General features: G+C 49.0%; 1 protein-coding gene across 4 annotated transcripts in view; it reads right to left on the bottom strand.

Annotated features, from left to right (window-relative positions):
• Positions 1-1,389: 1,389 nt before the first annotated feature.
• fgfr3 (fibroblast growth factor receptor 3) overlaps positions 1,390-15,128 on the bottom strand; it is a 39,051-nt gene continuing 25,312 nt past the window's right edge. For 3 of the 4 annotated variants that reach the window (XM_035531653.1, XM_035531656.1, XM_035531654.1), the window contains exons 7-18: positions 14,909-15,099; positions 12,113-12,257; positions 11,067-11,242; positions 9,066-9,214; positions 8,617-8,738; positions 8,355-8,465; positions 8,029-8,219; positions 7,515-7,637; positions 6,994-7,064; positions 5,314-5,451; positions 5,035-5,140; positions 1,390-4,907 (exon numbers count right to left, since the gene is read on the bottom strand). In XM_035531653.1, the coding sequence (XP_035387546.1) occupies positions 4,743-4,907; positions 5,035-5,140; positions 5,314-5,451; positions 6,994-7,064; positions 7,515-7,637; positions 8,029-8,219; positions 8,355-8,465; positions 8,617-8,738; positions 9,066-9,214; positions 11,067-11,242; positions 12,113-12,257; positions 14,909-15,099 (1,688 nt within the window). In that variant the 3' untranslated portion in view covers positions 1,390-4,742. The remainder of the gene's footprint in view (positions 4,908-5,034; positions 5,141-5,313; positions 5,452-6,993; positions 7,065-7,514; positions 7,638-8,028; positions 8,220-8,354; positions 8,466-8,616; positions 8,739-9,065; positions 9,215-11,066; positions 11,243-12,112; positions 12,258-14,908; positions 15,100-15,128) is intronic. The other variant, XM_035531655.1, reaches the window with a different exon arrangement.

The following is a 15,128-nucleotide window of genomic DNA, read 5'->3' as shown; positions in this document are numbered from 1 at the left end:
AAAGGGAGGGTGAGAGAGAGAGAGAGAGAGAGAGAGAGAGAGAGAGAGAAAGGGAGGGTGAGAGAGAGAGAGAGAGAGAGAGAAAGGGAGGGTGAGAGAGAGAGAGAGAGAGAGAGAAAGGGAGGGTGAGAGAGAGAGAGAGAGAGAGAGAGAAAGGGAGGGTGAGAGAGAGAGAGAGAGAGAGAGAAAGGGAGGGTGAGAGAGAGAGAGAGAGAAAGGGAGGGTGAGAGAGAGAGAGAGAGAGAGAGAGAGAGAGAAAGGGAGGGTGAGAGAGAGAGAGAGAGAGAAAGGGAGGGTGAGAGAGAGAGAGAGAGAGAGAGAGAGAGAGAGAGAGAGAGAGAGAGAGAGAAAGGGAGGGTGAGAGAGAGAGAGAGAGAGAGAGAGAGAGAAAGGGAAGGTGAGAGAGAGAGAAAGGGAGGGTGAGAGAGAGAGAGAGAGAAAGGGAGGGTGAGAGAGAGAGAAAGGGAGGTGGGTGAGAGAGAGAGAGAGAGAGAGAGAGAGAGAGAGAGAGAGAGAGAAAGGGAAGGTGAGAGAGAGAGAGAGAGAGAGAGAGAGAGAGAGAGAGAAATGGAGGGTGAGAGAGAGAGAGAGAAAGGGAGGGTGAGAGAGAGAGAGAGAGAGGGAGCACGCACACCAGAGCTAAACTAGCTCAGCAACAGAAACATTCATTTAATACGGGCTCTCTCGAGCACTGCAAACATATTTGTGAAAGAGGCTGTTCAACTGTAAAGTAAAGCATGCGCGCACACACACACACACACACACACACACACACACACGATGAATGAGCCTCTTCAGGAGTCTGGGGAAGTGTAGCATGCAGTTATATTTGAGACTTTAAACTCCAGGGAGCCTGCAGGACTTCAGCATGTATACCCACATGTACACACACACACACACACACACACACACACACACACACACACACACACACACACACACACACACACACACACACACACACACACACACACACAAAGACCCAAAGAAACCCACAAACAGCACATCTGATTAAATGAAAAGTCTTAAAAAGCTTTACGGTCCATTACTTACGTAATATATGCATAAATAATTGAAGCTGAAGAAGTCTTTTCTACTGCTCTGGAGCCAGGCCTGTTTACCTGTCCCTCTGGTTTAGATTTGGTGATTTTTGTCTATTTAACTGCAAATGGCACTGAGTTGTTTTTCTGAGGAATGAATGAATAAATAAATTGAAAGCAAGATTGATGCAGAAGGCTAAGATGGGAATGTGGAAAAATAAAGTCTTTAAAATATAATAAGCATTTGCTATTGAATAATGCATTCATCCATGCAGAAAACAACGAAAGGCAATGAGAGATATAAGAACAATAAGGAACAAGAGCAAAGAATAAAAACATCACAAAATGATCAATTTTGTAGTGTTTATTGAAAATGTTTCGATCGACAGCAAAGTTCTGTCAGGCACAGACTGCGGGTTGTGAGAGTCCTAAGCATACCACCTCTGTGAAGTGGAACTGAATTACAACGGAATGTTCCAGAAAGCAGATTCAGATGAAAAGAAGGTATTCATATCAAATGGTTAGTAAACTCAGTAAAATCAGTTTCCCCATTTTCTGTTAAAAGAGGACTAGATGGCTCCTAGATGACCTGGGTACTTGAATTCCAACCAAACTCATTCCCTTAAAACATAGCACGAGAACATCTACCTGGAATGCATTGTTTGACTATCTTTTGTGAGGTACTGCAACGATTGCTTTCGCTTCTATTTAAAACAAACCTCTCACTCCTATAAAATCTACTTGATATGTAGTAATCATTTGCAGAATAAACCTATAATTGAACTTAGCTTTTTTTCTAATAACAGCTGAATGGCCCTATCAAATAGAGCTAAAAGAGAAATCTCAACATGAACCTCAAACGGATGGCCATCAGACCATATTGCTAATCATTCAGTTCAACAAAGGCAAGACAAACCATGTGTCAAAGAGCTGTTAGAAAGTAAATGTAAACATTTTCCAGGTCACTGGGAGTGAACTGTCTCCAACCCCAAAACACTTCTTGGCGTAAAGAATTTGTAAATCTAAAGAAAGAAACAATGATAAATAGATTGAAATAAATAATGTGGATTTTTGAGCAGGAGGAGAGAGGACCTTGCTGCTTTCAAGAGTGCTGGGGGATTCAGTAGTAGAGTAAGAGACGGAGGTTAAAGGTCAAACAGAAGTGAGCCAGGAGAGAGCGCGTTCCAAGGACTGAGGTGGCAACTCTCAAAAAAACCAAAAAAAAAACAGGCGTTAACCATCCAGCGCTCTCTCCTCTGAGGAAATGGCCTGAAGAAAGAAGAGATGGAACATCCCTATGAATGTGTCGGATGACAGTAAAGAAGTGCCTTACAAAACATATCTCAGGAAACACCCCGCATATGTCCCTGCTGCTGTACATTCAAAACCTCTATCAAAACATCGAACCCTCCCTCGGGGCCAGGCACTTGATGGACAGGAAAATGGGCCAATAACAATCTGAGACGATAGAGAAACACTTTTAACACTTCAGTTATCAAATCTACAGTTTTCTTGTTTTTAGCAGCACGCACAACACCTTATTGCCTCATCCTTTGACCCTTCGTAGATTATTGCCGGTGAACTGTTCCGAGTTCGAGCGCTGTGGTCAAAGGACACCCTGAGACACAACCGAGACATCCCGTCCTTTAGATTCGCATGGCCAGGGACACCAGTGTGACAGCAATGTACTCTCAAACTGAATAACAACAAAAAAAAAAGACCTGTGCCCATTTAACGTGAGTAGGAAGATGAAGAGTTTGGCACTTTACAAACACAGCGGTGGAAGATTACCTCGGAGCTACTGAATGTTTAACAGCCTCTGCCAGAGCAGACAGGAGACAGCCAAAACCAACCAACCAACCAACCAACCAACCAACCAACCAACCAAACAAACAAACAAACAAAGCAGAAGCATACATAAAACACACCAGTCTAACACAGTTTGACCAGAGTTACTACTGTCTTAGTTCATGCTGTTTAGGTTTTAACCATAAAGCATTCCTTCATATCAAAGAGCAACACACGAGACCACACAGGTAAGAGAGAGCTGTCCCTGCTGTAATACTTTAGTCTCCTGTAATACTTTACCTGTAGCTGCACGGAATAAATAGAAAAAAAAAATCTGTCTTGCTCTAATTGCTTTTTAGGGGTTGTAATAAAGGATAAATGCTAAGAAATTAATGTTTCTAATGATTGTTAAACTATGACAAGTGCTATGTTCTACACTTTGTGCATCAGGGGACATTTTCCTCTCTGTGGAAAACCACACGTGGTCCTCATATTTCAGGACTGAACACTGAGATCACAGTCAAAACAACGTAAAACATTTGGCGTCCTCTGTTCACGTCTGAACACCCTGCTTCTGGGTTGTTGGGATACACTGGTACATATATTGCCAATAGTGTTTTGTACATTCTTGTCACTGTGAAGAAAGAGCTTGAACAACACAACAAAACCCCCACAAAGATAGAAAAAAAAGCTGAAAACAAAACCAAATCCACCATCTAGGAAAAGTTGCACCTTGGCGGTAAATAACTTACAAAATTAAAATCTGAACAGAAAACCCTTTGTTTACAGTACCAAAACCCTAGTCTATAACTTTAGATCTTAAATCCTTATGTTAAGTCTATAAATAGCTTTACAAATATACATGTTAATTCAAATAAACTTTCGTTTTGCTTTTTAAGATTAAATGTTTACATGACCTCAACAGTGTACACTCATTCGCAATGCATTGTTTCCTTTCTTAAAACTAATTTTAAAAAATCAATTATTTCCTCTTACATACACTGCTGTTTACTGCAATATGATACATATTTATATCTATATATTTACAATAGAAAATTTAGTTACATACAAAGCACACAATTATATTTCCTTAAATGAAATCTCACATCTAAACCTTTCTTCTCCTTGAAAGAATGCCTTGACAAAAGTTCTTTATGATGGTAACAGAAGATAAAAACACAAAACTGGCCATGTGTTTGTAAGTAATGGATTGAGTCTGATTCTCGTGAAGTATTCTCGCATGTTCGTGGTAAACAGCACTTCTTCCCAAAGCTCCTCGCTGTCATGTGCGGAAGGGCACAGTGTGTACCGCTCCAGAGTGCTCCTCCCTCGCTGTCCCGCCCAGCCGTGGCTGTGCTTGTAGGCACGGAATGGCTTCACCCCTCAAAATGCTGAGAGTCATTTAAAAAAACAAACAACAACAACAACAAATAAAAAAACAACAACAACTGGCCAAGTAGAAAAATAGGAATTCTCTTTTGAAACATTGGGTCTGGAGGAGGAAGAGGAGCAGAAAGACGAGGGTGAGCAGCGGTGTCCGTCCTTGGTGTCTGTGCAGTTCAGATTCCGGACGCACGGCGTTTTCTATCTGTTGACCTCTTGACTGTGAGCTCACCTGGTCAGTGGCAGAGGTCTGTGGGCGATGCAGAAGTGCTGTGTGTGGTGTACTAAGGCCAGCTCACTCTAAAGAGTTCTCATGGCGGGGTCGCCTGAAAGTAGGGTCACTTTGACCCTGGGGCACTCTGTCTGTTTATGGCGCTTATGTCTACATAATGCCATTACTAGTTATAGTGTTTTTGTCTGTATGATGTCACTCCTGTGGTATTTAGGCCATCTATATCTGTACGATGTAATTCATGTAGTGTTTGGGTCATCTATGTCTGTATGACGTCGTTGCTATGGTGTTTGGGTCATCTATGTCCGTATGATGCCGTTGCTGTGGTGGTGTTTGGGCAGGCAGGGCTCGTCTGGCAAGGGGTCGTGAGCAAACACGGAGTCATCCCCAGAGGAGCAGGTGCTGTTGGAGTCCGGACAGGTGGGGGAGTACTGCTCAAATGGTACCGAGAGGTCCAGGTATTCCTGTGGAGATCACACGCAGACACACTGGAGTTTGACATAATGAATAACAGCCAAGTGCAGATCTAGAGAGAGAGAGAGAGAGAGAGAGAGGGAGAGAGGGAGACAGTGAATGCGAGAGCACTCTTACGTCAGTAGATGTCATGGAGAGCACTCTGTCATGATCCTCCACCAGCTGTCTGAACGTGGGCCTCTGAGACGGAACGGCATGCCAGCACTCACGCATGATCATATACCTGCCAACACGACATCAGCAAATACATCACACGCTCCAGCCTTCCAAACGTCACTCATCGGTGCTCCCACTCGTCCGTGTACATCAGCAGAGTTCTCGTCCGTTGTGGAGGAGTACAGGGCTGAATGTATTAGTGGTAGGTGGGTTGTATGAGGGGAGGTTCAGTGGCCTTACAGCTCGTGGGTGCAGTTGGCCGGCTTGTCCATGCGGTGGCCCTCCTTTAGGAGCTTGAAGAGTTCCTCCACGGGGATGCCGGGGTATGGAGAGCCGCCCAGCGTGAAGATCTCCCACAGCAGCACTCCGTAGGACCAGCTGGGACAGGGGGACAGGCCAGAGGTCAGCACACACAGGCAGCGAGATAGGACAGGGGTCAGCACACACAGTGAGACAGGACAGGGGTCAGCACACACAGTGAGACAGGACAGGGGTCAGCACACACAGTGAGACAGGACAGGGGTCAGCACACACAGCGAGACAAGACGGGGTCGGTGCACACAGCGAGACAGGACAGGGGTCAGCACACACAGCGAGACAAGACAGGGGTCGGTGCACACAGCGAGACAGGACAGGGGTCAGCACACACAGTGAGACAGGACTTGGGTCAGCACACACATTGGGACAGGTCAGGGGTCAGCACGCACAGGCAGTGCGACAGGACAAGTGGACAGAGAAAACCGTACAGATAGGTGGCTGGTTCAGCTGGACGGTGGGAATATCCGTATGACCGCTTGGGATTTTTAATGGCTCTGGCTCGTGATGACTCTGCTAAAGGGTCATCATTACATATTTGCTGATTATTTTGGAGGACAACAGGTGTAGAAATGTTCGCCTTAACATTTCTCTCTCTTTCCTGCAGCTTCTATGTTTTCATACCTCTCTCTCTCTCTCTCTCTCTCTCTAAATCTCTTGGTCTCTCTGGGGTATTAGGTCGTTGGCGGATGTGAGAAACTAGTATTGTTGTTTCTCACTGAGGCTTGTAATGTGTGTCTGCGATAGGCAAGTCTATTAAAGCTGTGCGTGTGTGTGTGCGTGTGTGTGTGTGTGTGTGTGTGTGTTTTATCACATGTTGTTCTGTTAACCCAGTGCTCTTTTGTTTGGCCCCATTCCTTCCACACCACCACTGAGCAGCGCTAATCAAATTAGCCACGCTAAAAGACAACAGGAGCTAAGAGCCAGTTAACACTAGCCCTGCCTTCCTGAACCCCCAAACACACACTAAGAAGAAGCTCTTTGAATGCTGAATAATTGGCCCATCATTGCATCAGTAACCATTCATTAGCTTTATGTCAGACTCAGGTCTTATTCACACATGTCAGTAGGCAATGTTACAACTACACACACACACACACACACACACACACAAGTAACAAATCTAAAAGTGAATGAAGTCAGAATGAAGGGGTGGTTGGTTCCTATGTGCAGTGCTACAGGGCCGATGGGAGTGTGCTGACTGTATGATTTCACTACTGTAATCTCACAGAGCTTAGGCAGGGATGATCACATTCCCTTCTAATCACATGGGAAAATACAGTGCTGTGTGTGTGTGTAACTGGCACAGACTACTGTATCATTCTATACCAGAATAACATAATAATCTAGACCTGCTGTGCAAACAGACAGTGAACAGGGACCTGTTCTCATTTGGCACACACACAAACACACACACACACACACACACACACACACACACACACACACACACACACACACACACGCACACACTTCCATGACCTCATGCTCGGCACACAAACACACGCTGAGCTGAATGCTCAGAGGTGTTCCTCCGGCGGCTGGCAGACGGAGCGGGTGCGGTAACCCATGCGGGGAGCGGGGGAAGGGGTGATGCTCACTCACACGTCACTCTGGTGTGTGTAGACCCGGTCGAACAGCGCCTCCGGTGCCATCCATTTAACGGGCAGACGACCCTGAAAGCACACAGGCCGGTGGGGATGAGAGCAGAGCTGAGCAGGAGGCACGATCCAGGTGCCCAGCTAATGTCACCACTGCGCTGGAATAAACCCCTCCTCCCTGCTATACTCAAACTCACCTCTCCCGATTCCAGTCCTCTCTACTGTCCGCTACAACCCACACACTTCAGTGACGATCTTCAGCGCATACAAAGGCGTATTACTGCCAGCCATATTAAACCCCTTAACCCTCCACCCACTTTGATGTCTACTTCTCGTGGGGTGTTTAAACGACCTCTTTTTATGTGGCGTAACGATCATGTAATCTAGGTACTCCGTGTAACACTAATGTCAGAGAATCATATGATCACAGTAAGAGACTTTGCCTTGTGTGTGTTCCGAAAGGCATGAGAGAGTGGAACGGTAGGGCAGGTTCATTTCTGTTCTCAGAGGCTCCATCACACTTACATTGGTGGTCTTCTTGTAGTAGTCTATGTTGTGCACATCTCTGGCCAGTCCGAAATCGGCGATCTTCATCACGTTATCGTCTGTCACCAGCACGTTCCTGGCGGCCAGGTCCCTGTGGATACACTAAACACACATGAAGAGGTCACCATTTGTCCTGGACTACCAGGGAGGTCACCATCGACCCTGCAGTACAGGAGAGGTCACCATCGACCCTGCAGTATCGGTGAGGTCACCCTCCACCCTGCAGCACAGGAGAGGTCATCCTCCACCCTGCAGCACAGGAGAGGTCACCCTCCACCCTGCAGTACAGGAGAGGTCACCCTCCACCCTGCACTAAAGCCATGCATCTGTGGAATGGACCACAGCACAAAGCTTAAATGTGGAAATTCTGATAATTTGTCACAGATATATTCCGCTGGAAGTGCAAAAACTCCAACAAACAATTGGGAGATGGAGACAGGAGAAGAGCCTAGTGACGGACAAGGTGAGGTGTGAGGTGAGTGCTGCGCTTTACCTTCTGGGAGGCCAGGTACTCCATGCCTCTGGCCACCTGGTAAGCGCAGGACACCAGGTCTTTGAAGGTGAGCGTCTCATGGGGAATCTTACAGGTGTCGAACGAATAGTCCATGCCTGGGGGTCTGCGTGCCCGCAGGTACTCCCTCAGGTTGCCTTTAGAGGCGTACTCAACCAGCACATAGAGAGGACCTACATGCACACACACACACACACACACACACACACACACACACACACACACACACACACACACATTTACACTTACAGTCAACTCAAGCATAAGGCAAAATGTTGTAGTGAAGGTGTGTGTGTGAGAACACTAACCATCCTGTGTGCATGCTCCAAGCAGGTTGATGATGTTCTTGTGTTTCCCGATCATCTTCATCATCTCCATCTCAGACACCAGGTCAGACAAGTCCTTATCTGTGCCGTCATCTAAAGAAACAGTAACAACACTTTTTATGTGGTTGAAGACACATTTACCCAACAGCCAATCCAAGCAGCGGCCTCCAGGCCTGGAAACTGAGTTGGCCATTTAGATTTGAATCCAGAGCTGCGTTTGGCCGTCTCGCTGTATCACACACACCTTTGAGCATCTTGACAGCCACTGTGAGAGGCTTGTTGGGTTTCTCTTTATCGATCCCAATGGCTTCTGCCATCACCACCTGGCCAAAGCAGCCTTCTCCAAGAGCTTTGCCCAGTGTTAGCCTGTAACACCATATGCACACACACACACACACACACACACCCATACCCATATACATAGACAGACAGACAGACACACACACAGACAGAAACACACACAGTCCCAACAGGACATCCAGCTCAGTCAAAGAATCAGGACAATACTGGGGAATAATTAAGAACAGGAAACACATTCAGAAAAACACATTCAGAAAAGAAAATGGTTCAAACAGTATAAGAATGAGGTGTTAGAAGTTCAGCTTTTCTACAGTGTGTCGCCGTTTGTATGAAAACGCCTTGCTGGATTTGGGGTGTCAGGCGTGTCACGGTTCATCTGTGCAGGTGACTCACCTCGTGCGAGGAAACTCCCATTTGGGGTCGGAGGGCAGTTCCAGCTCGGAGACGTTGGGCAGCGTGGGTCCGTCGCTGGAAGACAGCCGGGCAATCCTCACCAGCGGCGTGTTGGAATTCATGGAGGAGTTGGAGTCCAAGGACACCTGCTTAAGTGAAGAAACAGAAGGGAATGTTGTCGTCTCTGCCGGACAGGGGATCAGGAGGAATTGGGGGGGAGGCGCAGGGCCAGGTCTGGGAAGGAGCGTAGAGGAGCAGCGGGGAGAAGGAGGTGAAGTGAGGAGCGTGTTGGAGGAAGAGAGCCTAGGCTAGTGTGTGGGACGTGGGTGTGCGGTGTGTGTGGTGTGGGGTCATGGGCATGCAGCGTGTGTATGTGCTCTTCACATCGACCTCCACACGCAAAGACTACAGTGCCAGTTATGCTGAGATGGATAGTGGATAGTGGAGCAGGAGCAGTATCACACACACATTCATATGAACGTGTAAACCGACACACGCACACACAAACACACACAACATATTTGTTCTGTGTCTGATATGTAATATGTCATATGTTTCCTAGAGGGACTCCTGAGGAGCTGTCTCTTCACGTGCTGCTTCCCGTCTCCCACTCTGGGGCTGTCTCTCCTCCTTCCTACAATGTTCTCTCTTTCTCTCATATACCCTCTCACACTACATCTTCATCTGTCACACTAGGGTTAGTATATATCTCTGTGTCTCTTACCTTAGTGTGATAGATGGTCTGGCTGGAATAGAGAAGAGTCTATTTCAATAATGTTTCACCCTCTTACCTTTAGGGTATTTTTTATTATGAACTTACCTCTCTCTCTCCCTCTCTCTCTCTCTCTCTCTCTCTCTCTCTCTCTCTCTCTCTCTCTCTCTCTCCCTCTCCCTCTCTCTCGCTCCCTCCCTCCCTCCCTCCCTCCCTCTCTCTCTCTCTCTCTCTCTCTCTCTCACTCGCTCCCTCTTTCTCTCTCTCTCTCGCTCCCTCTCTCTATCTCTCACTCTCTCTCTCTCGCTCTCTCTCTCTCGCTCCCTCCCTCTCTATCTCTCTCTCTCCCTCTCTCTCTCTCTCTCTCTCTCTCGCTCTCCCTCCCTCTCTCTGTTTCTGTCTCCCTCATCCTCTCCCCTCCTTCAGTGTTGCTGGGCGAACATCAAAAGCTCAGACAATGATAACTCAATCTAAGCGCTGCTGCTCCGCAGAGGAATAGCAAACACCTGCGAGACGGTACAGAGCTCGCCACAGTCACGCGCAGGTCACACACACGTGAGCAAATGCACGTGTCAAAACCCGCAGAAGCAGCATCACTCTAATTAACACTGAGATGACACTTGGACAAATAAGATTAAGATTCCAACAGAAACAGGCTGAAGTAACCGTCGATACAACCATTCTGCTGTAATGACTGAGGGAGGGAGGGACTGAATAAGAGAAAGTGCGAGAGTCTGTGTGTGTGTGTGTGTGTGTGTGTGTGTGTGTGTGTGTGTGTGTGTGTGTGTGTGTGTGCTGTGTGTGTGTGTGTGTGTGTGTGTGTGTGTGTGTGTGTGTGCTGTGTGTGTGTGTGTGTGTGTGTGTGCTGTGTGTGTGTGTGTGTGTGTGTGTGTGTGTGTGTGTGCTGGGTGTCTTCAGCTGCAGCTGCTGCTGTTTAAAATCTTTAAAACAACTGAGACAGACCGGGTTGCACTGAAAGTGAAACATGATCCAAACTTTGGCAGTCATGGGAGAATATGAATAATCTGCCGCTACATTACAACTATGACAAACTCCCATCGCCTCTCTCCCACGCACATGTAAACGCACACACACACACACACACACACACACACACACACACACACGCACACCGAACTGTACACACACCCCATATATATTACATCCTCAGCTACTGCAAGCACCATTAGCGCTGAGCCTGGTATTGTGTGTTCGTGATAATGCTGATACAGGAAACAGCATTTGATTAAAGCTGGAGGAGATCAAATCTTGTATCTACTTTCTGTTACCTGTCTCTTCAGGGGGAATTTTGAGAGCTTCTGCACAGGGGGTGTAGGCAGTGTCTTCTGCGTGTTCATTCGCATGCGACAGAGGACAATGATGATCACGGTGAGGACGAAGAGCACGCAGCCCGTCCCGTAGATGAGGAAGTCAGCGTAGTCTTCCTCTGGCTCCAGTTCCACGGCTGATGCAGAGGGGGGGGGGGGGGGGGTCAGAAGTTTGTGTCATGATGTCATCAACATGAGACCTGAAATTCTGCACTTTTATGAGCTGGCCTGCGATGTTACTGAGCCATGCACATCAGTTTAAAACGGCTCTCTGCACATGTACGAGTGGACAGGCTGAGAGAACAGACCTGTCCTGAACAGATGTGCAGGGATCTGAGTCAGTACTGCAAGGGAGCTGGGTCATCACGTCAAAAGCCCAGCATCAATTAACAGCCTCATTCCGAACTCATTAAATTTCTATTATGTTCCCTAGCAGGTACATGAATCCCATAATGCATCTCTCCCAGGGAAAGTCATTACTCATGTGGCATGCACATCTTAAACTCTGGAGAGTGGGCCAGATATGAGCAGAGCATTTAGTTAATTAAGGAAGAGGTGTGTGTGTGTGTGTGTGTGTGTGTCTGTGCGCACGCAGGGGGATGGAGACTAAATCTGTGCGCGCTCTTTTACTACAGCTCCCTGCAGAGACAATAGGAGTGGAGTAAAGACAGTAAGTCAGGAAGGCGGCAACACATGGTGAGGCGATGGCGGCGTGGCCCCCACACTCTCTGACTGCCAACCTCAGTGTGTACGTTCAGTCTATGGGGAAACAAGCCGCTGCCTACATCTGGCTCTAAACTGCCCTTAAACTGGCTGTTCTTTAATGACAGTGTGCGTGCGGTTCGAGGAATGAGAGGAAGAGGAAGGGGACGTAGAGTCACAAGCAGTCAGAGGAGCAGAAAGGCGGACTAACACAGGATGGACGAGGGGGACTCCAAGAGGAAACGTGGGCTCCAGAGGACGGGGCAGAGATAGGACAGAGAGGGTCCAGAGGACAGAGGGGGTACCTGGTAAAACGGTAAGCCAGGCAGAGTGATAGGCAAAGCCGATTGAGTTCCCTGCCAGGCAGGTGTACTCGCCCGCATCCTCAAAGGACACGTTGGTCAGGAAGAGAACCTCCAGCTCCTTATCCGTAGTGTTAATGCCAGCAGTCTGGAGAGGAAGGAGTAAGACAGAAGGAGAGGCAGGGAGAGAGAGAGTGAGAGAGAGAGAGAGAGAGAGAGAGAGAGAGAGAGAGAGAGAGAGAGACGTATAAACCACAACCCCTCAGGGGAAAAAAACAGCTACCCATCACCTAGGAAAAGCAGTTAGCCCATCACCAGACACCGCTCAGCAACCCTGGTAAAGTTTTGTCTTGACAACCCGGGCCACCTTATTGCCAGGGAGAATACCTGGAAGAAAACAAAGAACCTCCACCCAGCAACACCAAGCCACATGGAAACAGAGGGCACATCCGGAAGGTTTCGGGGTGGGCCGCTGACAGTCGGAACAAGAGCTCCGCGAGGCTGGGCTTCACAGTGGGCTTTACTCGCTGTGTTAATGCGACGCGTCTGTTTCTTATTTGAGTTGAGTTTAAAATACTCTGTGGTGAGGTGGACATTAACGTTCCCAAGGCTTCTTTAAAGTGTCTGTAGATACAACTGCCATCTATTCATTAAATAGAGCTGTCAAGTGTGTGTGTCTGTGTGTGTGTCTGTGTGTGTGTGTGTGTGTGGGGGGGGGGGGGGGGGGTACAGAAAGAGCAGTGGCCCAGTTGTGGGTAGCAGTGTATGAGAAATCAATATGAATGTGTGTGTGATGAAGTCCTGGTTCCCATTATAGTTCAGCTCCTGTTGTGTTTTGCATCGATTGGAGGAGATGGAAGCGAGGAGAAAAATGAAGCAGACACACACACACACACACCCACACACACACACACACACACACACACACACACACACACACACACACACACACACACACACAGTGTCCTCGGAGCTGCAATGGCTTATAGTCCATCCATGAATGAGGGATGAGAAAGGATTGAGAAGCCATAACCTACAGAAGCAGCACCCTGAGCCGCCACCACCACCGAGAGGAGAACATGATTGACAGCTGCTGTTTGCCGAGGGGGGAGGGGCAGGCCCTCTGAGGCGTTTGGGGGATGGGGGCGGGGTTTACCTGCTTGGCCTGGCTTGTGCACTGTAAGCCAGAACTCGATCTCAGACTTGCCTACAAAGTTGGAGGCTGAGCACGAGTACTGGCCCCCATCCTGCTCTGTCACATTCAACAGAGCGAGCTTAACAAGACATTCCTTAGTCATACTTTTCAGACTCTGCAGAAACACACACACACACACACAAATATACACACATGTAGTAAGAGGCAGCAAACTCATTAACATATGGGCATATATAATGAGTTGCGATGTTCTCACACACACACACACACACACACACACACAATACTTCAATGTCGTTTTCACTGCTGCTGACTGTAAGCAGTGCAGAATGGCGGCAGACATCAAACACAACCACATGGAACAAACCGAGTGGGTACGGAGTGCTGTGGTGCTGGTCTGTGCACTGACAGTTGCCCAGAGGAGCCTGGTCCTTCAACTCTCTCTCTTGTGATGTTCTCTCGGTCTCTCTCGCCCTCACACACACACACACACACACCTCCCAGCGCTGATGGATTTAACCTGTTTAAAACCCAGTTTCAATGGCCTCCACGTTCCTCCAAACATGTCTCCCACACTACACATGCTCTTTGTTCTCAGTCTCTCCATTTCCTCTATATCTGCAGACTCCACTGCACACGTGATTTGCTTCTTGCTGCTCTGTGGTAGTGTGTGTGTGGGGGGGGGGGAGGGATTTAGAGGGCGCGCAGATGAGACTGTGGGGAAAGGGAACGCGAGTGCGCGGCTCCCAGTAAAATACTGTTTCAATTATGTGGGAGTTGAAAATAGCGCGGCGGTCTGGCCAGCCGTCGCCACTCCCCTCCCCTCCCCTCCCCTCCCCCTCCTCCTCCTCCTCCTCCTCCTCCTCCTCTCCCCTCCTCGGCCTGCTGACTCGGCCCTTCGCTCGCCTTGCCGTGCTCACTTTTTCCGTGGCTCTTTATGGGAGTCTCTTCCCTCTCTCCCTCTCTCTCTCTCTCTCTCTCTCTCTCTCTCTCTCTCTCTCTCCCCCTTTCTCTCTCCCCCTCTCTCCACCTCCTATGCCCTCCCCCAACGCCAAGGGAGCGGGGCAGAGGAGAGGGTGGCTGTCTCCCCACGAGACGCCAGCGCGGCGGTTTACTTAGCCTGAACCAGATGTGCGCCGCACCGCTGAGCGGGGAGAGAGAGAGAGAGAGAGAGGGGACCCCCCCTCCCCCTTCCCCCCACCCTCTGGTGCCTCCCCCGGGGCAGGCTGCAGAGACACCGCTGAAGGGCTGGTGCAGACCCGCCCGCCATCGGGGACTCTCCCTCTCTTTCAGCTTGGGGGAACTTCGTCCTGTTGCCCAACAGTCCGGTCGTTCAGGTTTACGGCACAGTGCAAAAAAAAAACCAACTACGTGTGGAATAAAGTGCTGGGTGTAGGCGAGGGCGACGAGCTCAACCGTTCCACGTCCCGCCGTGGGTCTCTGAACGGGAGTCGTGTAGCCTGGCCGTGTTTCCACACGTCTTACGTACGGCGCAGCCGCGATCCCACTCTGTGATGGCGACCTTTGGCGGAGGCCTCTGCTAGGGGTCGCGTAAAGGGGGGAACGGCTGCGTGTACCGCGCGCAGGGGAGTAGGCCAGGGAAAGGCGGGGCTGCACCATGTGTTCTGATCGCAGGTCTGTACCTTGAGGACGGTGACGTAGGGGGTGCCGTTGGGGCCGTAGCGACTGCCGTTCACTTCGATGTGTTTAAGCCACTGGATGTGAGGCTGGGCGTCACTGTACACCTTACAGTGGAACTCCACATCGCTGCCCACCACCACCGTCTGATTGGCCGGCAGGCCTGCCTGCAGGATGGGCCGGTGAGGGGAGCGCTCTGATTGGATAAGAGGGGAAAAAGGCAGT

The sequence above is a fragment of the Electrophorus electricus genome, chromosome 11 (genome assembly GCF_013358815.1).
Source record: "Electrophorus electricus isolate fEleEle1 chromosome 11, fEleEle1.pri, whole genome shotgun sequence".
In the NCBI taxonomy this organism is placed as follows: domain Eukaryota; kingdom Metazoa; phylum Chordata; class Actinopteri; order Gymnotiformes; family Gymnotidae; genus Electrophorus; species Electrophorus electricus.
The sequence above is the reverse complement of the archived record's forward strand: the minus strand, read 5'-3'. Positions and strand labels throughout refer to the sequence as shown.